The sequence below is a fragment of the Dromiciops gliroides genome, chromosome 5, assembly GCF_019393635.1.
Source record: "Dromiciops gliroides isolate mDroGli1 chromosome 5, mDroGli1.pri, whole genome shotgun sequence".
Lineage (NCBI taxonomy): Eukaryota > Metazoa > Chordata > Mammalia > Microbiotheria > Microbiotheriidae > Dromiciops > Dromiciops gliroides.
This window is the reverse complement of record NC_057865.1, coordinates 65,622,708-65,650,252: the sequence shown is the minus strand read 5'-3', so window position 1 is coordinate 65,650,252 and position 27,545 is coordinate 65,622,708. Positions and strand designations below refer to the sequence as shown.

General features: G+C 38.7%; 1 protein-coding gene across 6 annotated transcripts in view; it reads left to right on the top strand.

Annotated features, from left to right (window-relative positions):
* The window catches only part of MKX (mohawk homeobox), a 106,266-nt gene that overhangs the window by 8,603 nt on the left and 70,118 nt on the right, over positions 1-27,545 (top strand). For all 6 annotated transcript variants that reach the window (XM_043965038.1, XM_043965033.1, XM_043965035.1 and 3 more), the window contains exons 4-5: positions 16,048-16,201; positions 16,976-17,311. In XM_043965038.1, coding sequence (XP_043820973.1) covers positions 16,048-16,201; positions 16,976-17,311 — 490 coding nt within the window. The remainder of the gene's footprint in view (positions 1-16,047; positions 16,202-16,975; positions 17,312-27,545) is intronic.

Genomic DNA, 27,545 nt, shown 5'->3' with positions numbered 1-27,545 from the left:
AACCCTTCGATGAAAGTCATGTAACACAGTAGAAAATTTTCTGAATGATCACTTCCCACCAAGTTGGGTGCATATAGTGGGTCCAAAGTTGGTTTGTAGAATTTGTATGTGTGTGTTATGGGGAAGGGTTAGGGTACAGGAGAACTGCTAGACTTGTTTCCTATGGGAATCTGTTTTGGCTTTGGGGGAAGGAGGATTCTGTTAACATTCCCTTCATATGTTTGAGTGACCTTGTTATATCAGGAAATTGGTATAAATATCTTTTTTCCCCAATGTAGATGGTACCATGAGCTTTGTCAAAAATAATCAAAAGTAGGAGGAGAGAGAGAGAGGATAATGGAAAAGAAATGTAAACATAGCTCAGAAATAGGGCAGTCTTGTCTCTGTGAAAACTAGGTATGTGCCTAAAGACTGGGTTTCTAGTAAAAATTAAATGCCTGAAACAAGTATAAGATCAATAAAAAGTAACATCCTAAAGTATTTGGGAGTAAGCATAAGAACATTCAGAAGTATGGTGTGAGTCCTAGTTTATACTCTTTTTTCCTTGAGAGTTAGGAAACAATATGTTTGGAATACAACTGGACAGAAAAGATCATTTTCAGTGGCGTCTTTTAGCAAGAACTTTTTTTTGGTGGATGAGAACCTTAATAAGAGTCCACATCACAAGATGTATGTATGAATACTTTTTCAGTTTCTTAAGAAATTATTCAAATCAGAAAATAACAGCTTCTGAAAACAAATTCAAATGATCAAATATTAGCATGGCAGGTGCCATTTATTTTGAGTTGCTTTTAGAGATGTCTGGGCACTAGGCAGTGATGGGAACAGTACATTGGTTTATTTTCATTGGTTTAAGCCAAACACAAAAAAATACTTTGAATAAAGCCATATGTCAACATTTGGTATATTTTTCAAGTTGTAAACGAAGAAAACTTATGTTTTTATTTAGCCTTTAAAAAAAAAAACAACTCAGCAGCGACTAAAGCTACAATTTGTTATTAGCGAGGATATTTAAGTTTGGTTGGCCCAGTCAAATATTTTGATTGGAGCTGGAATCAAAGCATTTGTCATTTTAATCAGGAGTACAAATAATTTGACACACATATGTGGTGGTTCAAATCCACATTACTAGCATTTTTTAGGGTAAATGTCATGATAGCTAATTTATAGGAAAAATCCTTTCCATTCAAGATGTTCATTTTTCTTTCTCTTATATGTAAGCCCCAATAAATCAAAATTGGCACCGAAATGGAGAAGGCCACAGAATGTCTCACATGGGTTTCTAAATGAAGCAGAAATCATGATTTATGGCAACAAATAATACCTGTTTCATAATATACAAATTGTGTGTTTAATATAGTTGGTTTCAGAAACTTTGAAGTGGGAAAAATAAAAGTTGAGTTAGAATAACTGATGGGCTCTCTGTCTAAACCAAACTGACATCATTTGGGTTTAGCTCTTCTCATATAGGTCTCCTTGGACATCTGCACAAGAAAAATACATAATACATAGTCTGGGCAACCAAAGCAGATCTTGAACCAGGAAAGGGAGGTCTATTACTTAAGTATTTTGTAGTGCAATGGCCAAGGAAACCGACAGAGTTTGATTCTTGTAAATCAGAGAGTAACTTCCAGGGGGTGTTAGGATGTCCCAGTGAGTAAATTAGTTTATGTATAGTAATTCTCCTTCTCTCTCAAAGAGCTTAAAGAGCTTACTCCAAAGGAGTAATGACCAAGAGTAATTTTATTCCTCAAATTGTTTTCCAAAGCGTCTCTTATGAACTGAGTGAATCTGACTCATGATGTCCCAGTTTTAAAACATTCTGTGTCTCAGGGATTGCAAATGCAGCATTTCATTGTTGTTATCATTGTCAGTATCATGTGAAGACTTTGTTAATAGCATAGAGGGCCAAATGTCAACAGTTTTTATTATCCTTCTAATATGTGGAAGTATGTAGAGATTTAGAGTGTAAGTGTGTGTGTATGTGAGTGTGAGTGTGTGTTGTGTGTATGCATCCATCCAGAGGAGTTTCTCTTATCTCCATGCCTTTACTCTCTTGTCATTATATATCAACTTGACATATGATATAAGCCAACTATGAAGTCTCTGCTCATTCTTTTGCTTAATTGCCTTGTAGAATGTCATGCATTTTGATATTTCCTTTTCCTTTTACAGCTTCCTTTTGGGTGGGTCTTTCAAGGTAGGAAATTTAAATCCTCAGGGTTTTAGAAAGAGCAGTTTTTTCTACTTTATCTACTCTTGGATAATAGTAACTTTCTCAATGGATTGCCTCTCTCCTTAGAAGTTAAGAAGAGAGAAGCCAAAACTTAAATAGAAGTAGATTAATGATAATTAATAGTAGAAGACATTTATTCTATATGCCTGATCTCGTTGGGTACTTGTGACACTCCTGGGAGACAGATGCTATTATTATCTTCATTTCATTCTGATAATGACTTTTTGTACTTTGTTTTTGTTTTTGTTTTTGAAATCTGGACCTGTGATGTCAGGTACAGCCCCGACCGGATTAAAGTGTAATTGGGAAATATTTTTTAAAGTAAATTAAAATATGATAAAATGTAGATGTTACGTTTTAAAAACCGTCAGTATGTAGCCAGCAGGAATCCTTAGGTATGGTTCGTGCCCCTGGTTCTTTTTGAGTTTAACACCACTTGTGTAAAGAACTCCTCAGCAAGAAACACTCTCTACCAAAACAGATGAGGAACGCTTATGTAACTTAGCCTCTTGCAGTGTTGTCTGGGTCCACGGAGAAATTAAGTGGCTTGTCTCGGGTCCCATAGAAAGTATATGTCAGAGGTTGTATTTGAATTTAGGCAGATGACTGACTCTGAGGCCAGGGGTGCAATCCATAGTGGCAGCCTGCCTCTCTTTCTGATAGCAGTAGGATAATAAATCAAAACCTATACTCTCAACAAAACAAAATCAGACCTGAACATCTCAATTAACTTATGTTTCTCCATTTTATCCCTCCCATTAGAATCAGCAGGCTGACCTAATTGGCCATATATTTATTATACTTTCATTTGCATTATTAGTCTGGAATATTTTTATTTCTTATTTTTACCACTTAATTTAGATTTAAGCATTCGTGTGTGTTTGTATATATTTTGTATGTAAAAAGAGACAGCAAAAGAATTTCCTTTCCAAAAGAAAATAGTAATAGCCATTTTGTGGAGTAAAATTGATTTGCTTTTACACGATCAAGATCATGAGTATATGTGACTGAGATTTTCATAATATACAAGTTTATATGAGAATTTCTCTGAAAGGGTAGAAATTAGTTGATTCATCTTCCTTCTAAAGAATTCTTAGTTCTTCTTGATCAGTAACATTCAAAAAACTAGGCTTGAAGCAATCTTTTGAGAGAGATGGAGGCAGGGATAAGTCTAAGAATCTCAGTACTTTTATGAATGTGTCTTTGAATAGGAAATAAATTAATCTAATGTACAGTCTGAACTCCCACTTGTTGGGATTCTTTTTTTTCTAATGATACTAAAGTATAGTGCTTATAGGGTCCAAGATTATACTTGAAAATGGAATGCTACAATTCTTTTATTTTTTGTTAGAAAGTTCAAAATATGAGGGTTTTTTGCATGGAATTAAAAAAAATATTAAGAATGAATACATAAAAAATGAATGCTGCTACCTTTTTAATAAGGTAAGGACATGTCCATGTAGCAATTCTTGTTAAAGGGAACTGATTTGATACAAGGTTTACCCTGTACTGTACCCCATTTTGTTTTTTTTCTCTATGCCTGCCATTTTGTTAATGTAGTTCGCTCTCTGTCTCTCTGTCTCTGTCTCTTTCCTTCTACTGAGATGTTTGCAAAGTCAGTAGTTCATAGGCTTCATGGTAACTGGTAAAATATTTAACTAAAGCCCAAATCAATCTATTTGCATTACTCCACACATAAATCTAGAGTTCTGTGCCATTGTATGGAAGTCAGGTGATAAATATTTCAGCTGAATAATCTACAATAAGTTTGTTAGTTTTAGTGTATTATAAGATGGACAACTTCCAAGCTAACTCTTTAGGTTTACTGTGATGATTACCATGTCAATATGATGGATGCAAAGAAGCCCCATTAAGAGTAGCATGAAAATTACCTAGTTTTCTCTGCCAGCTCAAGTCTGGGGCTTCTAAGCCGTCACTATAAAATACAGGGTTTTGTAAACTATGAGTTTGACTTGAAAATGCCAATTCAAAGACCACTAGACGCACTCTGGAGCCCTGTTTCATGTAAAAAAGGCTTTAAGGAAAATCATAATGACACACTGAAGGAGTCCCCATACTAAATTTTAGGTAAAAATTTTGAACCACTATTTTTACTATCATTAAACTGGTGAAGTTTTCTTTCTTTAGTAGAAACTCTATACATGAACATTTTATTTCTCCACCCTAGTTAGCTACCTTTGGATGACTGTTTGCATCTTGAATTAAGCACTGGAGATAAATCCAGGTCTAGGGTTCACTCTGAATTTTAGGTAATAGAATGCTGATGTATTTGACTTTGTGAGCATATTAACAGATCAATCTTGTTGAAATTAGTTTGGAAACAGCCCTTCTGGGGTTGTAATAGACTCACAAAGTCTTAGAGTTCTCGGCTTCTCGGAGATCATTTAGCCTAATGTCTGTCTAAAATATAAAAATTTCCTCTCCAGCATCCTTGGCCAGTGGTCATCTAGCTTTTCCTTTTGAATGCCCCCAGAAGTAGATGATTCATTAACTCTCAAGACAATCCATATTTTTTAATAGCTCTAGTTGCTAGGAAGTTCATCTTTACATTAAGTTAAAAATTGGTTTCCTGTAACTTGTAGCATTTCTTCTGGGGCCTAAAAGATCAATCTAATCCTGTTTCTCAACAATTTATATATTTAAATGCAATTTTTATCTATGCTTCCAGTGCCCCCTCCCAGCCCCAGAAGTATTCTTTTATGGAGGCTAAAATATCCTAATTCCTTCAACCAATTCTTGTATAATTTGGTGTGAAGCCCACTGGTTATCTTTGACTTGACCTATACTAGCTTGGTGATATATATTCTAAAATGAGTGTCTAGGATTGAACACTGTGATACAATCAGTATCTACTAGGGTTCTCCTCCACCCTGCAATGTTAGGCTAGTTTTTTCCTAAAAGGGTTGCCATTTCCCTAAAATTCAATTGATAAAGAGCAAAGGCTCATGCCATGCCTCCCTTGATCTCGGGCTTCCTGGTCACCTAAGGGCATAAAACACCCCCCAAATGGAGGTTTTCAAGCTCTTCAGACTTGACACATGTCCCAAGACCACAAGTCACCATATCCTGCCCTGCTGACCAGATGCTACCATATGGAGAAAACCATATATCTACCCAAGTTAAATTCCAGAGTATCCTTGTTGAATATTCTTTCAATGCTAAGGCTAAGTAAGCCTCCTTGGTCAACTGCTAAATGACTTCCAAGAACCTAGTTTCTTCCCAACATGAAATAGGAATTGACAGGGGCACAGAGTGCTGGCCTGAATCAGGCTCACCACTCACAAACATCATGATCCAAATGTAGGATTATCTCCTCTTTCATTCTGGATATTCTTCTTTCTCAAATACAGACAAAGATCATGATAGCTTTTTTGGCTGCCAAGTTATCATTTTGATTCATGTTGACCTTGCAGTTACTGAAAAGCCCTTAGTCATTTTCATGTGAATAAAAGATAAGCTAAATGTTCTAAGCCTCTGCTGGTAAAGCGGACTTGTCTTCTCATCTACAAGCAAAACTTGACGTTACATCTGGGAACAATATCTTGCATGTACTTAAATATTTCAGTATGTTGGTTGATGTATCTGTGATCTCCCTGGTATGGATACTCACTTCACTGCTGCAGGTTGCAGCCCAACCATGGCTGGAACTCTTGGCCTTTGAGACTCTTGTTCATGTCCTCCAGTAAATTTGTCACTGAAGACCAAATAAACATTCTAAAGGCCTTCAGCCAGATCTCTGAACATTATGTGGACATGCAGGTGTTTCATCACTTACCCTTCTTTCTCTATGTCACTGGCTCACCTTCTTTCCTGACTGCATATTTCCATGCCAACATCTTTTCTCCACTTTTCCTATGAAATGCCTCATTTGTTTGTTGTTGTTTTTTAAATTTTTTTTTTGGTGGGGCAATGGGGGTTAAGTGACTTGCCCAAGGTCACACAGCTAGTAAGTGTCAAGTGTCTGAGGCCGGATTTGAACTCAGGTACTCCTGAATCCAGGGCCAGTGCTTTATCCACTGTGCCACCTAGCCGCCTCCGCAATGCCTCATTTGTAATACATGGCAGCCTGCTTGTGCCCAACATGCACTTCTTCATTTGCCCTTTGGGTAATCCTCAACTTCAGTTCTTTGGAATCTGTGGAATGCGATGACTTACCATGATATATCACAGAAAGAATATTGTTAAAAATAGGTACATTTTAAAAAGGAGAATCTTGGGGTCATTGAAAGAACTGTAGTTTGCCAAAGGGAATTCTGTCCACTCTCTTCTATCTCATTGCCAATATGTAATATCTTTCAAAAAAGTTATTCCTGTTGTATAAGGCATGAGGCTTTGGTGTAGACTAAGAACTTTTGGCCTTTCTCATTTTTTATTCTTGAAATATATTTTCTGAAATTGTTTTACAGCTTTCCTAGTACCCACCTTTTCTTTGAAATCACTGAGTATCAAAGGATATATCAGTTTAATTGGAGTGTTTTATTTATTTTTTCAGGGCAATGAGGGTTTCGTGACTTGCCCAGGGTCACACAGCTAGTAAGTGTCAAGTGTCTGAGGCTAGATTTGAACTTGGGTCCTCCTGAATCCAGGGCTGGTGCTTTATCCATTGTGCACCACCTAGCCGCTGAGTAATTTTCTTTTTTGTTTTGTTTTTGTTTTACAGGGCAATGGGGTTAAGTGACTTGCCCAGGGTCACACAGCTAGTAAATGTCAAGTGTCTGAGGCTGGATTTGAACTCAGGTACTCCTGAATCCAGGGCCGGTGCTTTATCCACTGCGCCACCTAGCCGCCCCGCTGAGTAATTTTCTTAAGAAATTATAAAACACAGGGGCAGCTAGGTGGTACAGTGGATAAAGCACCAGCCCTGGATTCAGGAGGACCTAAATTCAAATCTGGCCTCAGACACTTGACACTTACTAGCTGTGTGACCCTGGGCAAGTCACTTAATCCTCATTGCCCTGCACAAAGAAAAAAAAAAGAAAATTACTTTACATTCTGCTGTTCTGCCACAGATATTGATGTTAAAATGCAATTGGTCTCGGGGCAGCTAGGTGGTGCAGTGGAAAAGCACTGGCCCTGGATTCAGGAGTACCTGAGTTCAAATCTGGCCTCAGACACTTGACACTTACTAGCTGTGTGACCCTGGGCAAGTCACTTAACCCCTATTGCCCCCCCAAAAAAATGCAATTGATCTCTTAATGATATTTTTGCAAATGCTTTATTAACCTGAATGCTACAATGCGAGATGACCAAATTTCCCATGAAATGATGTTTTTTATTGCCTTTGGATACATGATAAGACTAATCCCACCAATTCATTTAAAATGTAGTGCCCAGAACTGAATACAGTACTCAAGGACAAAAATACAGTGGGAATATTACTTTCCTTACTCTGGACACAATAACTCTGTGAATTCGGTCTCAGATTGTATTAGGTTTTTGGTTGCCATGTCACACTTTTAACTCACACTTACCTTGGAGTCGATTAGAACTTTAAAAATGTGTGTGTGTGTGTGTGTGTGTGTGTGTGTGTGAGAGAGAGAGAGAGAGAGAGAGAGAGAGAGAGAGAGAGAGAGAGAGAATCATAGTTAAGCTAAAACTTCCCCATCATCGTCAGCTGATATAATTGATTTTTAAATTTTAACTAGAATTTTACATCTATTCCAAGTAATAGTGTCTTGCTTAATGAGTGTTTGAGTTCAATTTCATCTTTATTAGACTCAGCTTCCATTTCTAGGCTGTTTAGATCTTTGGGGAATCTCAATTTTATTATATTGTGTGCCAGTTATCCTTGCCAAATTCATGTCATTTGAAAATTTGATTAATATGCCATCTTATTTCTCTCAAGTCATTGGTAGAAATGTTAAACTCATCAGAATCAAGGAGAGAATCCCCAAACCCCGCCTATCAGAGACCTTCCTCCAGGCTGACACTGATCCTCTTAACTAATAATCTTGGCTCTTGTTATTCATCTGGTTCTGAATCTACCTCACTGAACTGAATCACATCTCCTCATGTTGTCCACCAGGATACTCATAATAGCATACTCATTGATATAGTCCTTTGGGGCAGCTAGGATAAAGTGGATAAAGAACTGGGCCTAAATCCAGGAAGACTCCTCTTCCTGAGTTCAAATCTGGCCTCAGACACTTACTGGCCGTGTAACTTCTAGGCAAGTCACTTCAGCCTGTTTGCCTCAGTGTCCTCATCTATAAAATGAGTTAGAGTAGGAAATGGAAAACCACTCCAGTATCTTTACCAAGAAAACTCCAAATAGGGACAAGAAGAGTCAGACATGACTGAAACAATTGAAGAACAAAATATAGTGCTTTAAGTTTTATAAAGCATTTGTTCCCCTCAACAACAGCCTTGTGAGGCAAGTGCTATCTATTATTATCCCCACCTGAGATCTGAGTCTGAGAGAGGTAAAGTAATTTGCCCAAAGCTAAGAAGTATCTGAGGCTGGATTTGAACTCAGATCTCCTGACTCCAGTTCTAATATTTTATCTACTATGCCCCTTAGCTGTTTCAATCGAGAGGGGCTTTGTCAAGTTTCTTGCTTAAATCCACATATTGTCATTTCCCTGACTTGTCACTCTAGTTGTAATAATAGCAGACATTTGAATTGTGCTTTTGTGGTTTATAAATGCTTGACAAATGTTACTGTATCTCATTGGCTTCCATAGTACTTAGAATGGTACTTAAAAGTATGGGCTTACTAAGTGTTTTATAATGCATTCCTTCATTTGATGCTAACAACAGCCCTGTGAGATGGGAAATGTAGTACAGGGAAAAGAATTACTGACTCCACATCCAGGGATCAGGATTCAAATCCCACCTCTGGTGCTTACAAATTGTATGACCTTGGGCAAGTCAGTTCACTTCCTTGGGCCTTAGTATTCTCATCCCATATCATCCTATAAGTGTTAACTCTGCCCATTTACAGATGAGGGAACTGAGAATTCATGTGACTTGCCCAAGTGTTTAGGAGGTGAGAATTGGGACTTTGACTCCTGCGCCATTGTTCTTTCCCCTATATCACAGTAACACAATCACAAATGGAAATTACTTTAGCTTGGTATGACTTTGTCCTTAACCTTGAGGCCTCCTAATGACCTCCACTCCAAGTTCTCAAGCACTGTCCTTTTAAGAATTTGTTCCAGAATTAGGCCAAGGATCAACGTGGAGATCATTGACCTCTAGTTTGCAAAATCTACCTTCTTCCCATCTTAGAAAACTAGGGCATTTGCCCAACTCCAGTCTTGGGCATCTCTCCCATTTTGCATATTTCTGCAAATGTCACTGGAGCTCTGTGTCCTGGACCTCGAATCTCTGCTTTGTTCCCGACATGGTTCTGTCCTGAGAACCTACCACACCCGCAAACGGTCAAATTTGAAGCAGCCTTTTTCATTCCACTTCTACAGTAAGGGTGACAGAATGACGGAAGAGGAAAATTGGGAACTTTGACCGGGAATAGTCATTGAGTTCTTGTTATTTTTAACGTGTGATATTTGTCCGGTGGCCAGCAAGTTCACACACCTTGAGGGCCTGCCCCATATCAGTGCAGACATTCTCACAGTAAATGAAACCAGAAGACAAAAGAATGTCGGCCAAATAGAAGGCCAGCTTGCACAGGCTCCCTTTGGAAACAGAAACAGAATGAAAGGGCTGGAGGAGCTGGGATTGTTCTACCTTCCAGTACTCTATGAAATGTTGTTTCCTGATACATTTGGTCACTAGACCTTACTGTGCTCATGATGAACATGAGAAAGCAGAAAACTGAAGAGCATTGCAGCTTTTGTGCCAACAGACATTGAAGAGCATGAATGAGAGAAATCCTATGTTGAACTTGAGCAGATCCTCCAAAAAAAGTTAAAATGTTCCTTAATATTCAGTGACCTCAGTGTGAAAGTGGACACAGAGGAAGATGGCAAAAACTTTTCTGGGAATTATGGTTTGAGGTCAATAGATGGAAGAGGCCAAAGGCTTGTCAATAATAATGACATCATCGTCATCCCCATCCCCATCATCATGAAGAGTATTGTAGTCAGAAAGACTTGGGTTAAAATTCTACTTTACAATTGTTAGCTTTGTGATCACTGGACAAGTCATTTAATCTTCCCTTGCCCTGGTTTCCCCATCTATAAAACGTTGAAGTTGGGTTCAATGGTCACTAAGGTCTCATCCAGCTCTAAATCAAAGAACCTACACAGAAGCCTCGTGCCTATACAGAGTTAGTGTAATTGAAGGCATTGAATGTGTTAAGGACCAAACAACAACATGAAAAGTTAAATTAACTACACCCCCCTGCTCCTTTCTTTTTGTCTATCTTAGACCTTTGATTTCACTAGTATGGAGAGTTCTTGGAAAGGGGAACAGATTGGCACCTTCCCTGCAGTTTATAATCTTGGAGATTTTGCTTGAGGAATTGACACAAACTCAATGACTTGCCTAAGGTGACATGGTCAGAAGTAGGATTTGAATCTAGGGTTTTATCAATAGCCATCATGGAGAGGAACAACATTTTCTCCACCACCAAGTGAAGACCAACTGCCATCTATGGGCAGGTAATCCCAAAAGCTTTAGGACTAGCAGCACTACCACCACTATCTGCTCCTCACCTCCACTCACATCAGGGGCCTTGCATCCAGCCTGCCTCCCCCCTCCCCAGCCACTGTCCAGGGGAACAACTCTTATGGAGGTGAGACCTGGCAACTGTTTCTGATGATGCTATATCTCCTACCTTCTCAGCAGCCATAGCTGTTGGTGAATCAGGAAGGTTCTCACAACCAAAATGCTTGGCTTTGCCAAATGGCTTAGTGGATATTATTTGACCAATAGGAATGGCACCAAGATTCTTCACCATCTGTTTTGCCACTTCATATCTACTGGGCTTTTCCATTGGCTTTGTAACTGAAGCTCCTTTCATATGTTGTCTCCCTCTATTAAAATAGGGGCTCCTTGAGAGCAGAGAGACTGTCTTACTTTTCTATCTGTGTGGCTAGCACTTAGCCCAGTGCTTTGCACATGATAAATACTTCTTTTCATTAATGAAGACCTTTTCATTCACTTGTTCTTGATTCCAAGACCTGTTTTCTATCTGCTATGCCACATTGCTTTCTAGGGAATATATAACAAAACATAAAAAAAGACATGCCTAGCCCTATTCTCCAAAAGGAAAAAAACCCAGCCATCATGCTGATGGACAAAGAATATTAAATCCCATCACAATAAATTTCAAGGTTTTGTTAAAATTATTTTATGCTGCAACAACAAGGTAGGTTCAGAATTGAACAGGAGAGTTAATTGGGGGGCTTGCTATAAAATTGGGGTTCAGAAAATAATGAGGGACCCCTAGGTCCAAAGTTTCCTCCCCTCTGAACTGTCTTCTCAGTAACATTAAACATGTGCTCAGTGGGGAAGACAGGCTCTCCCATGCCATTATTCCAAAAATTTTTTACTGTGTGAATGAGGAGGAAACCAGTAATGCTATGATGGAATATTGAATATGTCATTTAAATTGGGACACAGTGAGAGGTAGAATGGTGGAGCAAGAAACAGATGGATCGTGAGAGGGAGCAACGATTGGGAACAACAGATTGGGTAGGGCTAATTTCTCAAAGATACTTGAGAAATTTGAGTCCTGTGGATTTTGCATAACATTCACAGATCAGAGAATATTAGAGTCAGAAGGGGGTCCATAAGGGTCATCTGGTGCAAATGGCTGATTTTCCAGAGGAAGAAAATGAGACCCAGAGTCACTGAGTCATTTGGCCAAGGGTATCCAGATAATCCTGGAAGAATGACCACTAGAACATTCCTTTTCTGGTAACTGGGGTCCAATGTAGGATTTGAAGCATTGAAAATCAGGCTGACATGCCTAACGTAGATGAATTTGAAGTGAGGAGGAGAAAAGGAATAAGCATTTACAAAACACCCACTATGTGCCAGGCACCATAATAAACGTTTTCTAAAAATTTTGTCTCATTTGATCCTCACAACAACCCTACAAGGTATATGCTATTATTATCTCCATTTTACACGTGAGAAAACTGAGGTATACAGAATATCATGCAACTAATAAGTTTCTGAGGCTGGATTTGAGCTTAGGTCTTCCTGAGTCCAAGCCTAGCACTTTATCCACTGTGTTACTAGTTGCCTCTAAAGTGATGTTTGAGGGTGAAGAGGAAAAAAGATTAGAAAGCAGTTATTGTTCAGTTATTTTTTCAACTGTGTCCAACTCTTCATGACCCTATTTAAGGCTTTCTTTGTAGAAATATTGGAATGGTTTGCTATTTCCTTCCCAGCTCATTTTACAGAGGAGGAACTGAGGCAAATAGGGCAAGGTGACTTGCCCAGGGTCACACAGCCAGTAAGTGTCTGAGGCCAGATTTGAACCCAGGAAAATGAGTCTTACTAACTCTAGGCCTGGCACTCTATTCACTGCTCCACCTAGCTACCTTTAGAAGGCAGAGACGCAAGCAAAGGGGTCTTTAAAAATTCCTGTTCAAAATGTGATATATAAAAAGTTTAAGATGCGTAATTTCTGGGTAATTAATCATTTTATTAACTATGTCTAGCAAATAATTAATAAAAGTACAGTCATTGGCCATCTCTTGTGGAGCAAAGATCCCTGATGGAGCCCACTCAAGGACTTATATGCCCTTGGAAGAGTGGGTGTTCCTGAGGATGGAAATGAACTCTGAGTGGTTAACAATGAGAGAATGAATATTATAATGAAAGGTGGGCTTATCCTAATGAGGAGCAAGAGGAGTTGTGACTTTGCCCACACCAACCCCTGTGTAGGGCAATCTGGACAAAAGAGAGAATCCACTTCCACTCTGACTAAAACACGTGTTGGAATTCACCAATTCATTAAGACTAGAATTTCCTTACCTTTTTTACTATTATTATTTTGTTTTGTTTTCTTTGCAGGGCAATGAGGGTTAAGTGACTTGCCCAGGGTCACACAGCCAGTAAGTGTCAAGTGTCTGAGGCCGGATTTGAACTCAGGTCCTCTTGAATCCAGGGCCAGTGCTTTATCCACTGTTCCACTTAGCTGCCCCCTAGAATTTCCTTACCTTTTAATCAGACCTGAATTTTTCTAGTTGGATGTGTCTAGTTCAATATCTAATCACCTTATCATCAGCCCTGCCTCCCCAAAGATGGCTGTATAACCTTCAGGTGCTGATTTCTGAATGAGGAGGTAGGAAGGAGAAAAACCTTAATTCTAATTCAGTAATTAATTATTAACATAATCATTTCTCTCAAAAATTAACTATAACAAAAAAAACCAAGTATAACCTTATAAGGAAAGGGAAGGAGAAAAGAAAAATTTATTAAGGACCTACTCTGTGCCAAGCATCATGCTAAATGACTTACAAATATTATTTCATTTGATCCTAAGTAGTTTTGGTATTGAAATTAAAGAGAAGGGAAGTTGTTCTAGGAGTTGTAGTAAAAGAAGCAGCAGCCTCTGATCTGTGTCCTTTCCCCTGTGAGGGATGGAGAAAAGTCAGAAATATGGGGAAATGAAGCTCTCATCCAGGAAGGTAGCAGAATGGTAGCTGTCATAGGAGAGTAATAGTAGGAATGTTCAGTAGGGAACAGATTCCAGCAAAAGGTAAGACTTTTGTCTTCTTGTGTTGAGCAAGGTGTGAGAGGCATTATTAGCATCTCACAGCAGTTTAGAAGAACAGAGACTAAGATGTGAAGGGAAAATATTGAGCTATTCTGGCCTCCCCCAACCCTCCTCCAAAAAGTAATGCTTCCTAACCGTTTGGCAGAGAGAGACAGCCATAATAGATCATTTACTTCTAACTGGAAGATGGCTTCTACAGAATCACTTGATGGTAAGCCTTTAAGCATTATGCTGATCTGTATAATTACAGAAGTAAATCTAGAAAAGTGAAGCTTCCAATGCAAGCGTTACCACCTAATGCCTTGATAGTAATTTAGGACCATATTCTGGAACACAATTTGGCAGCAGAGACACCTAATGAGGATTCCCCATGTTTCATCCCTTTTAAAGAACCATGCTACCCTTTAAAACATTTTGCTAGAAAGCCATTACCTTGATCTTCTGGGGGGAAACAGCATAACCTTTCAGTCTGTAGAAATGCAATAACCTCTTTCCCCTGAAAAGAATGGAAGGCATGCTTCCTTGTTTTAAAGGGGGAAAAATATCCCTAATTTCTTTGCTAGCACTTACTTGCTTAGGGAAGGTTTAACGCTAAGCTAAAAGGATAGTCCATCCTCTTGAGAATCCTGAAAAAAAAAAAAGGTTAGTCAAACTTTAAAGCACATTGGGAGAAATTAAGTTTAGATTAACATTCTAATCTATATACCATATACCACAATAAGCTCCAAATGAATACTTGACCTAAATATAAAAGGTCACACCATGAAGAAATAAGAGAACATGAGGAGGTACTTTTACAACTATGTGTAGGGAAAGAATACTTGACCTGTTGAGGGTGTTCTGTACTTCAGATAACTACCTAAAGTATGATTCATGCCATAGCCTTTGTTAACTTTTTAATGGGATCTAACTAGGGGGAAGAGGAAAGGAACAAGTATTTCTTAAGTGCCTACTGTGTGCTAGGTGTTGAACTGACAGCTTTACAGATATTGTGCCATGTGATCCTTAACCCTGTGAAGTAGGTGTCATTATTATACCCATTTTTCAGTTGAGGTGACTGGGGTAGATAGAGAGTAAATGACTTACTCAGGGGTCACAGGACTACTGAGTGAGACTGGAATTGAACTCAAATCTTCTCAACTCTAGATCCAGCACTATCCACTGCACCACATGGCATTATTTGATTCAATTTAATTTAAGAAGTATTTAATGACTATGTGTGTGTTCCCCTCCATTTGAAATCTCTCTATTCTCTCAGCTTCTGAGACACTTGCATTATCATAGTTCTTCTATACAACTAAATTGTTACCACTCACTTTCCTTCACTGGAAACTCTTCTTCCTGCCCCATTAACACAGGCTTTCCCCAAACTTCTTTTCCAGTCCCTCTGCTTTTTTTTCCCTCCGTGTTCTCTATCATATCAACCTCTTCCATTTATTACGAACAAGATATAGATGAGTCCTAAAAAGTTTCCAACCTTGACCTTTTCTCCTGAGCTCAAGACTTGCACTTCTAACTGTCTACTCAATGCCTCCGTCTGGATATTGTCATTATCCCATTCCCATCAAGATCTACATGTCCCTAGGGGCAGCTAGGTGGCACAGTGGATAAAGCACCAGCCCTGGATTCAGGAGTACCTGAGTTCAAATCCGGCCTCAGACATTTGACACCTACTAGCCCTGTGACCCTGGGCAAGTCACTTAACCCTCATTGCCCCACCCAAAAAAAAAAAAAAGATCTACATGTTCCAAACTCAATTAATCCTATCCCTCTCCCAAATCTATGCTTCCTGTTGACATCCTCTTTTTCTCTCATGGCCCCACTATCATCCCAATAACCTAGTGTCAAGCCTCCAATTGCTCTTTGATTGATCCTTTGTTATCGTGTGCCATTTGATCCTCCCAACAACCCCATGAGAAAGATGTTACAGGGATTAAGCTAAGGTTCAGAGATGCCGACATACCTATACATAAATAGTAGTTGTCAGAGATGGGCTTTGACTCCAGCTCTTTCCTAATTCCTTTTCTAATGCTGTTTCCACTATTTTGTGCTGACCGTGTTAGCTACTCACCTTCTCCTCGTGAAATAATATAGGTATTAATAGGGAAAGTTTTAAAATTTTCTAAAAGGAGACATTCTATTTGTTTTTTAGGTGTCAAACTGGTTTGCTAATGCAAGACGTCGCCTTAAGAATACTGTCCGGCAACCAGATCTGAGCTGGGCTTTGCGAATAAAACTCTACAACAAATATGTGCAAGGAAATGCAGAAAGACTTAGTGTGAGCAGCGATGATTCATGTTCTGAAGGTTTGTTAGATTTTTATTTTTTTTATTTGCTCCTGGATTTAGGTTACCTTGATTTTTAATTGTTTTTAACAAGTTAGTGATCTGTCCCATAAGACCTATTGGTGCCATATTGGTTCTTTTTTATTGCATGAGGTAACTTTGCTGTTGTAATGTTATAAACGACCAACAGATTTGTTACATTTTCCCCTTGTTTAAGGAGTTATGTGTCAGAATAACACTCTCTGAAAAAGTCATTAAAATGGAATTAGCATGGCTGGGGGGAGGGACATACACAAACAACCTCGACTTTTATTTTGGCAAAAGATTCAACTTATTTTTTAAAAGAATTTTATTTCAATTTTTAAAAAAAATCTATTTTCTCTTCCCCCTCCCCTACTGTTCAGTGGGAAAAAACCCTTATAATAAATATGCATTATCAAGCAAACCAAATTCCCTCATTGGCCATGTCCAAATATAAACTCAAATACACACACACACACACACACACACACACACACACATCATTCTGCTCCCTGGGTCCTTCACTTCTGTCAGGAGGTGGGTAGCCTGTTTCTTCATGGATCCTTTGGAATCTTATTTGGTCATTGTGTTGATTAGAGGTCTTATTTCTAAAAGGTTCAACATTAAGCCCTAAACACAAAAATAAATTCCATATTGTTTTTGAGGAGTTGACCTTTATGTGTCTCTGTTATATTTCACAATTGAATGGTTAGATAAAAGTATACAGATTTTACTACCTTCATTTTACTACTTAGAACTTTTTGCCTCCCTCAGATGGAGAAAATCCCCCAAGAAACCACGTGAATGAATCAGGGTATAATAACCCAGTTCACCATGCAGTAATTAAAACAGAGAGCTCTGTGATCAAAACTGGAGTGAGACCGGAGCCCGTCCCCAATGAGGACTACGTGTCACCCCCCAAATACAAGAGTAGCTTGTTGAACCGATACCTTAATGACTCTTTGCGACACGTCATGGCTACAAATGCGGTGATGATGGAAAAAACGAGACAGAGAAACCATTCGGGGTCATTTAGTTCCAATGAATTTGAGGAGGAGTTGGTGTCTCCATCATCATCAGAAACTGAAGGCAACTTTGTCTATCGAACAGGTAAGTGGGTGCTTAAAAAAAAAAAACATTTTAGCTGCCTATTTTGGCGGGAATTGAAATGGGGCCCAAATTTTGTTCTCCAGGCATGACTCTTGCTGTTGTTGTTTTGTGTGTGCCTCAGGCAGAGATAGATTGTACCATTAGTTACGATACTTGATTTGGGTAGGGTGGATGGGGAGAAATGATCCGTCTCTAAGGAGATACAGGTGAACTTTTTCATTTAATGAAGATGTGCTTTTGGAGGCTTGGGTTACTACTGGACAATGAGCTCTGAAAAAAGTCACATAGTAACCTGGGTTTTCACCCTTGCTTTGCCACTTACTCTCTATGTCATATTAATCAATAGTGATAATAACTGACATTTACATAGTAATTAGAATTTTCAAAGTATTTGACATACAGTATCTCATTTAACCCTCAATGAGCCCTATAAGGCAAGGACTATGGGTATAATTATCCCCACTCTGTAGATGGGCAATCAGAGCTTAAGGAGATTAAATGACTTGCTACTAAATCAGTGGTCAGTTGACTACAGTACAACTCATCAAAGAGTTCAAGAAAGAGAATGGAAATGGGGACCAGACCTGTGATTTCACTGATATGGGGAACTCCCAGGTGAGGAAACACCCTACCAATGCAGGTGTGCCCCTTACTGCAACTTACCATCAAAACAAATAGAGGCTAGAGGGGACTGGCAGAAAAAGGATTGAAATGGGCAGATGAAGCTGTTGAGAAGGATATCATGAGAAAGGCTGAAATGATGAATGAACTCAACTTTTAGATAGAGGGAAAAAAAATAAGCAATGATAAATTTTAGTTTATTTTTTATTTTTACCTGGACCCCAGTTCCCCTGAGTTTTTAGAAAAGCCTCATATTAGAAAACATTTGCACAAAGGGGCTTGGGGTTTGTGTTACAGGGAGTATACTTAGAGCCCTAAATCTGAAAATGGTCAAGTCACACATTGAAACAGAATCTGCCCTAGAGGTATTAAGGAAATGTAGATAAGGGTAAGTAAAGGTAGAATAATATGGATGCATGCTGACTGGCTTAGAAGCGTGTATGTGTGTGTGTGTATTATGTATATATGTATATACATATTCAATGTGTATACACATATACACACACTTCCAAACCAGAATGTATATATGTGTGCATACACACATATACACATGTACACTTCTAAACCCTCCAAGATAAGTCTATATGTGTATGGGTTCTCATACAATATGTTCGTATAGTTTTTAGGCTCAGTACATATATACACACTCACCTATAAACACTTATTCTTAGTGTTTTTTGGAGGGTGGGTTGGGTGGATCAGTCTTTCTGATGACCTTGTCAGATATTTTATCCAGAGACCAATTTTTCCATATTAAATACTGGAGCTTCCATTTAATTGTTTAGTTAGCACTGAATTTAGAATCAGAAAACCTAAGTTTGAGTATCTTCTCATAGCACTTAATGATCCATGTGAAGGAGAGAATTGGATAATCCAGGGGTTCTTAACTTGGGGTTCAGGATCTTCTTTTTTTTTAATTTTGATAAGTATAATTCAATATGATTGTTTTCCCCTGAAAAAAACCTATATATTTTATGCATTGAAAAGAGCATTATTCTTAGAAGAGGTCCAGAGGTCCTACCACACTGCCAATGGGTTCCTTAACACAAAAGAGGTTTAGGACCCATAGACTAGAACTCCAAAATCTTTTTCAGCTCTGACATTCAATAGTTTAAGGTCCCTTTAAAAAAAAGAGAGAGGGAAATCATGACATCATTTGCCCAGTATGCTTACTGTTTGGAAAAAGCATACTACTTTCAGAGGTGGTAAAATATAAACTCTTAAGAACATGAGGCAATGTGCGTGCATTAGGGACTACTTTTCAAAGTTAAATGTCTAGGTCATTTAAGGTTTGGTGTTGTTTTTTTCCCCTTAAACATTCCAAATGCATTTGGTCCATATTATGAGTTAATTATTAGCCAAGTTTTATTTTTAAATCAAAGCATTTTTAGTTACACAAGCCGAGAGAAAGCAGCTTAGACATAAAAACTTATTCCCCCTACACGTGTGTAACTAAATTTTCTGTTGTAGAAGAAAAAAAAATCATGCCCCAGTGCTCTAAGACCTGATTGCGAAGTTTCAGACTGACAGATTATATGCTGCTTGAGGACGGGGACTCTATTTTTTTTTAAACTTTGAATCCCCAGCACCAACACAATATTCTGCACGTAGTAGGCATTTACAATGTAACAAAGCTATCACAGTTCCCACAGGATTACCCTAGGTGCCCCTCACCCTATGCAAGCTTTTAAAAGGAGTGTGGCAGTTTTCCTTACTAGACATGACTTGTTTAGAATTTCTTTTGATATCCTTCTATCTCTTACACAAAAATCTTGGAAATTTCTCCGTGGCATAGTATAATAAAGTGCTAGATTTGGAACTTGGTGAGACACGGGTTAGAATCCTGCCTCTAGGACTTGGTAGCTGTGTGACCTCGCACAAGTGACTTTATGTCTCTGAACCTCCATACTCCTGTCCGTAAAATGAAGGCAATCTTTCCTCTATTAATACCCCCTCAGAAGTAAGTGAGCTGACAATAAAAGCTAACATTTACATAGTGCTTCAAGGTCTACCAAGAATTTGACATCTGTCATTCCACACTGATGCATTTGCCTTTGACCCAAGCTTGGAGTCAAAGGATTTGGGGTGGAATCTCACTCCCATTACTTGCTACTTCTGGAATGTTTGTACTTATTTTTTGCTTATTGTTTCCCCAGTTAGATTGTGAGCTCCTTGAGGGCAGGGGCTGTCTTTTGCCTCTTTTTGAATCTCCAGCTCTTAGTACAGTGCCTGGCACATAGCAGGTGCTTATAAAATGTTTGTTGATTGGTTGGCACATAGTAGGCACTTAAATGTTTATTGACTGAAGTTGGGCAAGTCATAATCTCTCTGGGTCTCAGTTTCCTCATATTTAAAATTAAGGGGTTGGATTAGATGACCTTGAAGGTACTCATCAGCTTTAATTCTATGCTCTCATTTGATCCTAACAAGAATCCTGTGAAGTAGACAGAGCAAGTGTTATTATCCTACTTTTCAGGCGATAAAACAGAATTTAGAGAAGGGAGATGACAAGTAAATGAGCAGTGATTCCAGGATTAGGTAGAGCCCACACCTTCTGACTCTCAGTCCAATATTCTCTCACTTCCCAAGGGGGGGGGGTGAGAGAGAGAGAGAGAGAGAGAGAGAGAGAGAGAGAGAGAGAGAGAGAGAGAGAGAGAGGAAGAAAGAAAGAAAGAAAGAAAGAAAGAAAGAAAGAAAGAAAGAAAGAAAGAAAGAAAGAAAGAAAGAAAGAAAGAAAGAAAGAAAGAAAGAAAGAAAGAAAGAAAGAAAGAAAGAAAGAAAGAAAGAAAGAAAAACAAGCTGTAGCCCAAGACCATAGTACTAATTGGAGATGTTACTGGAACCTACCAGAGCAGAGGCAAATTCTTTTTTTCCTGTGAGTTGCCTGTAGGTCTGAAGTTTGAAACATTCATGAGAGCAACATCTACAATTAGAAGTGGTTAGAATTAAGAAGATAATTGTACAACCGTACTTCTAAAAATAAAGGAAATGTGTTCACTCAGCATTTTGTTTTGGGTGAAGTCATCCAAATTGAAGTTCGCCAAATGCCCATGTAACAGGCAAGCTCTGGTTATTGTCCAGAAACATTACAAGCCACTTTCATGATGTCAGATTATCAAATTATATTTTTCAGATGTAAGAAGATTGGTTATCCCATGAAAAGCTGATTAGCCAAGGAGCCCAAGTGAACTTTTTAGGACACAGCTTCAAAATTTACTCCATAATCCCTGGGTGGGGTCCCTTTCCCAAAAGGTGGCTAGATAAGGACAGATTTGAGTTTACACAAAAACAGGCCTCTCCTTGTTCCATCCTCCAGAGTCCCACCCACATTCCTTGTAGGACACATAGACTAGCCCTGCTTTACCTTGTCTGGGGAATAAACTATTTCCAGCCCATCTGAGAACCAGGAGAGCCAAGTACTGCATCATCTGCAAGAATTAACACACTGTATCTCAGAAATATAGCTATAGATATGCAAGTATAGATGTACATATATACACATGTGGATATGTACACACATGCACACAAATATATACTCATGCATATCTGTACACACATATGCATATATACTTATGTATTATACACACATGAGTGTGTGTATGCTTATTTTCTCCCAAGACCAACATTGTTGGTAGGTCAACTTCCCAATTTCTCTGTCTACTTTCAGAATTCTAGAGATACCCCTGAGGAGCTGTGGGGTTCTTCTAATGCTATCGTTTACCATCTTCCATTCCAGTGTGCTCCCTTCTCCTCTACTAACCTGTTAGTGCCTGTTAGTATCTTCCCAATATCCATTTGACTATTTGCTCTCTCAATATCAACTAACCATTTGACATCAATTAGCTTTAACAAACGTATATTTACTGAAAACATATAGCAAGGTTCCCAAATAAAAATGTTCCCCCAGAATGTGGGTACTTTCTACTCTCTACATCTCAGTCTATGGGGAGAGTGGGCTCAGACTTAATTTGTTTGCCACTAAACTGATTGCCCAACCAAATTCACTTCCAGCTGTGTCATGACAGCTGGATAAGTTATACCCATGTCTATAGGACAGAGTATCCTTACTGAGTGTATTCACCTGCTGGGCTGGATCTCACAAGTATTTTCTTTGGTGCTATGCTGGTGCTAATTCCACTTGGCTGTGGTAGCCATGGCAATATCTGATATGGACACTTGTCATTGATCTTCTGATGGTTCCTATGACCTTTTGAAACTCACAAGGTCTGCTTATCTTATCTTATCTGCTTATCTGATCTGCTCCATCTCTGACACTGATTCACCCAAGAGCAGGATAGAATAGGCCAATAGAGACAGAAGAAACTAAAACACCATGTGATCAAGGTCACATTCAACCCAGGTGGGAAGAGTCAAGCATTGACCCTACTTATCTCCCCACCCAAAGGTATACATACAGCATGTCATGTCTCACTTTCCACCGGGGAAAGAGAAATCTTGATACGGATGTCTTTTGTGTGGACACTCAGCTCTTTGTCAGCAGTGAAGTAAAAGCCATGGAGTAAACAGACAAGAAACAGTTACAGAATAATTATGAGTACTCTGAATCAGGAAATAGGGCCCCTCCACCTCACTTCATTGTGCATTTCCAGATGCACACTCCCTAAGCTCTGAGTGGCCATTTAGCACCCAGAACACAGTACAGGACACAGTCTCCAGGAACTGGGCCTGCACTGACCAGTCCCCCATTACACTTAAATTGGACTTCCCTTGAAAACTGTGAAAGGGAAGTCTGAAGGATGTAAATTGTTGAGGGAAAACCTACCCACAAGCTTGTAAATTTTGAAAGCAAAAGAGTAAATGAACCATGAACAGGAAGAAAAGGAAACTTTGTAGGACCAATGTAACCAGCTCAGAGATCCTGTTGCTACTTCAGTCTTGGAGTGCTTATGACTCACAGACAATTCTGATTTGATGCAAACAGAATTGTTCTTCAGTCATGTCTGAATGTTGATGATCCTCCTTGGGTTTTTCGTGGCAAGGATACCAGAGTAGTTTCCAGTTTCCCTCTAGCTCATTTTTATAGACGAGAAAACTGAAAAAAACAAAAAACAAAACAAAACCAAAAAAACAGGGTTAAGTGACTTGCCTAGGGTCACACAGCTAGTAAATGTCTGAACCTGCATTTGAACTCAGGTCTTCCTGACTCCATGCCCAGCACTGCCCTAAGGATACACCCTACCAAATGTGTTTTAGGGAAGTGATTCCAGTACTAGAGGAAGTGGGTGATCACAATGCCAAACAGGTTTTAAAGCTGGAGAGAGGTCATGTATGAGGACTGGGAAAAGATTGAGCAGCTAAGAGAGCTTTGGTAACCTTTGAGAGAACAATTTCAATTGAATGGAAGAGTTGAAAGCAAGACGCTGAGAAATGATTTGTTGAAGAAGTAAGTGAAGGCAATCCATACAAAATCTTAGATATAAGAAGATAACTTGAAGACATGGCAAGGTCAGATGGTTTTATTGAAGAATAGGGAAAGCTGGATATATTTATAAGTCACAGGGAAGGGACAGGATACTCAGGGTGAAAGACAGAGGAAATTATCAATGGGGCAAATTTCCAGTGAGATGGAGGGGAATGGGATCAAGGGAACAAGTAGAGTGGTTGGTCTTGGTAAAGAGAACAGCTATCTCCTCCTCTGAGACTCAAGCAAGGAACAGACAGGCCCTGTGGCAATGATACTTGTGAAACTCTTCCTCCTTTTCTTTTCCCCTTCTGTCTTCTTTTCCTCCTATCTCTTCCTTTGTTTTGTGGGTTTTTAAAATTTTTTAAATTGTTTTTTTTTTGGTGAGGCAATTGGGGTTAAGTGACTTGCCCAGAGTCACACAGCTAGTAAGTGTTAAGTGTCTGAGGTCGGATTTGAACTCAGGTCCTCCTGACTCCAGGGCCAGTGTTCTATCCACTATGCCACCTAGCTGCCCCCTATCCCTTTCTTTGACTACCATCGTCTCTTTCTATTTCCCCCTTCCAACTTATTTTCCTTCTTTCTAGGTCCCCTTCCTCTAATTCTCCTCTCTATTGGCATATATACCCCAGCCCCATCTCTCAAGACCAAGGACTTACATTAAGAGTATGAGCACATAGTTCAGGTGTATAATGATGTAAATAAGCTAGCCTAGAAATGGTATTATACCATTTATAATGTTGTTTCTAAGAGAGTTACAAACAAAGAACTTACACAAACTTTTGGAACACAATCAGTTGATTAGTTGGGGATTTTCTAAAATATATAAATCATGTATATTTGTAAATCAAAGCTTTTTTTAAAGTCTGAGCTATTGAAAGGAATTCTATGGTTAATCCTTTTGTAAAGTGAATAATCACTTCATAATGTATCTGTGTATGTGTGCGTATACACTTACTCAAAATATATATTTCATTTGTTCAAAACTGGGTAGACCTTCATGGAATGCAAGAATGGTCTCCATAGCTAGTTACTAAAGATGTTAAGCATTATATGTGCCTGAACTTCCTCTTGAGCATTAGCCTTCAAATACTGTTCTCTCAATTCATGGTCCCCCACGTGCATTATACACCCTTATTTTTAGTGAAAGAATTGAGTATTTTCTATTTGAATTCTCAGACATTCCATTCCAGGCACGAAAATTACTGGTTGGCTCTTCAGTACAATAGAATAACATCCTCACTAGGTGGCCCAGCTAGTTATATTTAAGGAAAACTACGAAAATTGTCAGAGTCCTTGGTTCCGTGTATGGAGTACAACTCCTCCTCACTCATGAATTATTTAATTTTCCCAATTTAATTTTCCAGATAATGGGAGTTTACCCTTTGAGCATCAAAACTTTTTCATAGGAACCATTTCCTACACCTGTGATTTCATTGGTATAGGGAACTCTTGATAAGAAAACTTATCTTGACAGATCTAACCTGCCCTTTAACATACTGTCTCAGAGAATTGCTGGAGGGGGGTAGTGGTACTGGGCTGAGAAGTTAAATGATTTGTCCAGAATCACAGAGCCAGTGACTTGAACTGAGGTCTTCCTGACTTCTATGCCATGCTGAATATGCTGAATGGAATTTAGCCTTTCCTCGATGAATCTGGGTCATCATGATGACACATCAATCACCCATGGGACTAGGTTATAGTAGTGATATCCGCAGGAGTTATTTAGCCATTTACTTCTCATATTTGGTTCTGCTGCCTTGGATTTCTCTTCTCTCACCACTAATTATCACATCTTAGTATTTCAGTTTCTAGGATCTATGGGCTTTTATTGCTTCCAATCTTTTGTCCCAAGTCTATAGATTAATAAGCTTAGTTTAACACACAATTTTACTCAAATATCCTCTCTAGCCTCACAGCTCTATAATCTTCCTTAAACACCGCTCTAACCATATTACCCCTGTTCAAAAAACTTCAGGAGCTCCCTACAGCCTATCAAACGAAGACTTTACCCCTTATCCCAACATTCAAGGCCCATCCATGATCTGATCCCAAATGATCTTTCCATTTTCATCTTCTATCCTTTGTGCCAGCCAAACTGGACTTACTCCTGAACATGGTCGTCATTTTCTATTATCTCTATATTTTTGTCTTATGTTATTTATTTCACCTGGAATACCCTGCTCAATTGCCACCCGCACAGTCTAGTCATGCTTTAAGGTCAAGTGGAATGCAGCTGTTTCTATGATGCCTTATCTGATCCTTCTTCTCCCCTCAGCTGGAAGTATTTCCTGTCTTCTAAGCTCCCCTAACACTTACTTTGAACCTCTCTTATGTTACATGTTCTGTCTTGTATAATGGTGTTTTTTTTCATTTTGCATTATAGTAAGCTCCATGAAGCAGTCACTGCACCTAATTCAATTTTGTGTCCCCAACAATACTTTACATATGGCAGCTACTTAAAAGACTGGGTGATCTCTAAGATTTCTTCCAGACTATATCTGAATGATGAGTATTTATTGAACAAATGGAGAGAGAAATGTCCCTAGAGGTGTTTTTCTTCTCTCTTTCTGGTTCAGAACTTTGTTCTTAGTGGTTGAGGTTGCCGGAAGTCTATCATCTGGATAAGTGGGATGATCCTATAGAAGTGCGAAAAGTTAAGTCAAATAGAGTTGAGTTGTGTAGTATGCCAAACAGGATTGTCAACACCCTGGTCTTTCAGTAAGTGTGAAGCAGTGATGTTGTTGACTTTGAAGGGCCTTCCTAGCTCTACCTCTATGGTCCTTTGATCTGATAAGGAAAAAGATTATATTTATAGTTAAATTCATCCCAGAGCTCACAGCACAGGATTCAGTCACAATCATTCACCTCTTGAAAACAGCATTTCCTTTGTGAAGGGTAAGACAAGGAATTTACATGAATTTCCTCCATCCTTATATATGCCATTCCGAATTGGTTGTTTAATAGTAAATTAAAATAGAACACAAACACACATTTGATCAGAGATATTTGCAGGCTTATTCAGAGATGACTGTTCATCCTCTGTCCTTTATGTGTGGCTTAGCACAGTCTGAGTGTACAGAGGAAACATAGGCCTATTCCAGACAAAAAAAAAAAAGATGTATGCAAGCTCAAAGGCTCCTCAGCTTAGAAAATGCATACAGCATGTTTCCAAGCACCTTTCTGATTATCATGCTGCTTTTCTGATCTTTATGTGGTGACTAGGAAATCAATGTAATGAAAGCAGAATAAATGTTGAAAAAATCTCAAGTCTGTTATGAAAACAAATAGACTCTGGGGCCCTGTGTCTGTCTACTTCCTCTTCAGGCTCAAGTATTTTACTATATACTATGGGTATATGACAAGAGAAGGGTCCGAAATAACTCTAAAACATGATTTAAAAGCAAAGAAGGGAAACAATAAAACTTAAAATGTAGAGAAGTAGTAAATGGCACATCTTTTGGTGGGGTCAATAGTAATTTTTTTCCAATTAACAGAATTGTATTTTCTCCCTTCCCCTTTAAAAAAAAGGAAACCATAACAAATATACACATTCACGCAAAATTAATTCCCACATGGGCCATATGCAAAAAAAAATAAATGTCTCATTCTGCATCTTGAGTCTATCACTTCTCTTGCAAGGAGATCAGTAGCATGTTTCATCATCAGTCATCTGGAATGATGGGTGGTCATTGTGTTAATCATATAATGCATCATTCAAGTATCCAGGCCTATAGATTAGGAAATGAAAGTAAGCATATTGAAAAACCAAGTACAGTGATGTACAGGCTAATTTGAAAAAGAAAAGCATAAAAGTAAGATAAATCACCATGAAAAAAAAAACAGGAAAATTCAAGTGAAAACTCAGAAAGACCACAATAAAAGCTCACGAATCTTCCATATCTTGGCTGCCCCAAGCAGCTCATAATTTCTAATATTCCAAGTCCTATTTCAGGATATATATTTTTTAAAGTTGTCATATACACATGTTCTGGTCTCGGGTTCTTCTGGGTGATATTGAAAAGTTTTCCCCAGCCTTTGCAAGATTACATACGCTAAAATAGCATGACAAGAATGACTGGACCCAAGGCTGGATGAAGGCAATAAGTATGAAAGCTTAAGGAACCTACAAAACTTAGCATTTTTCTGAGGGAAAGAAAAAGCAACTGTTTAGAAACGTTGAAACAGTGA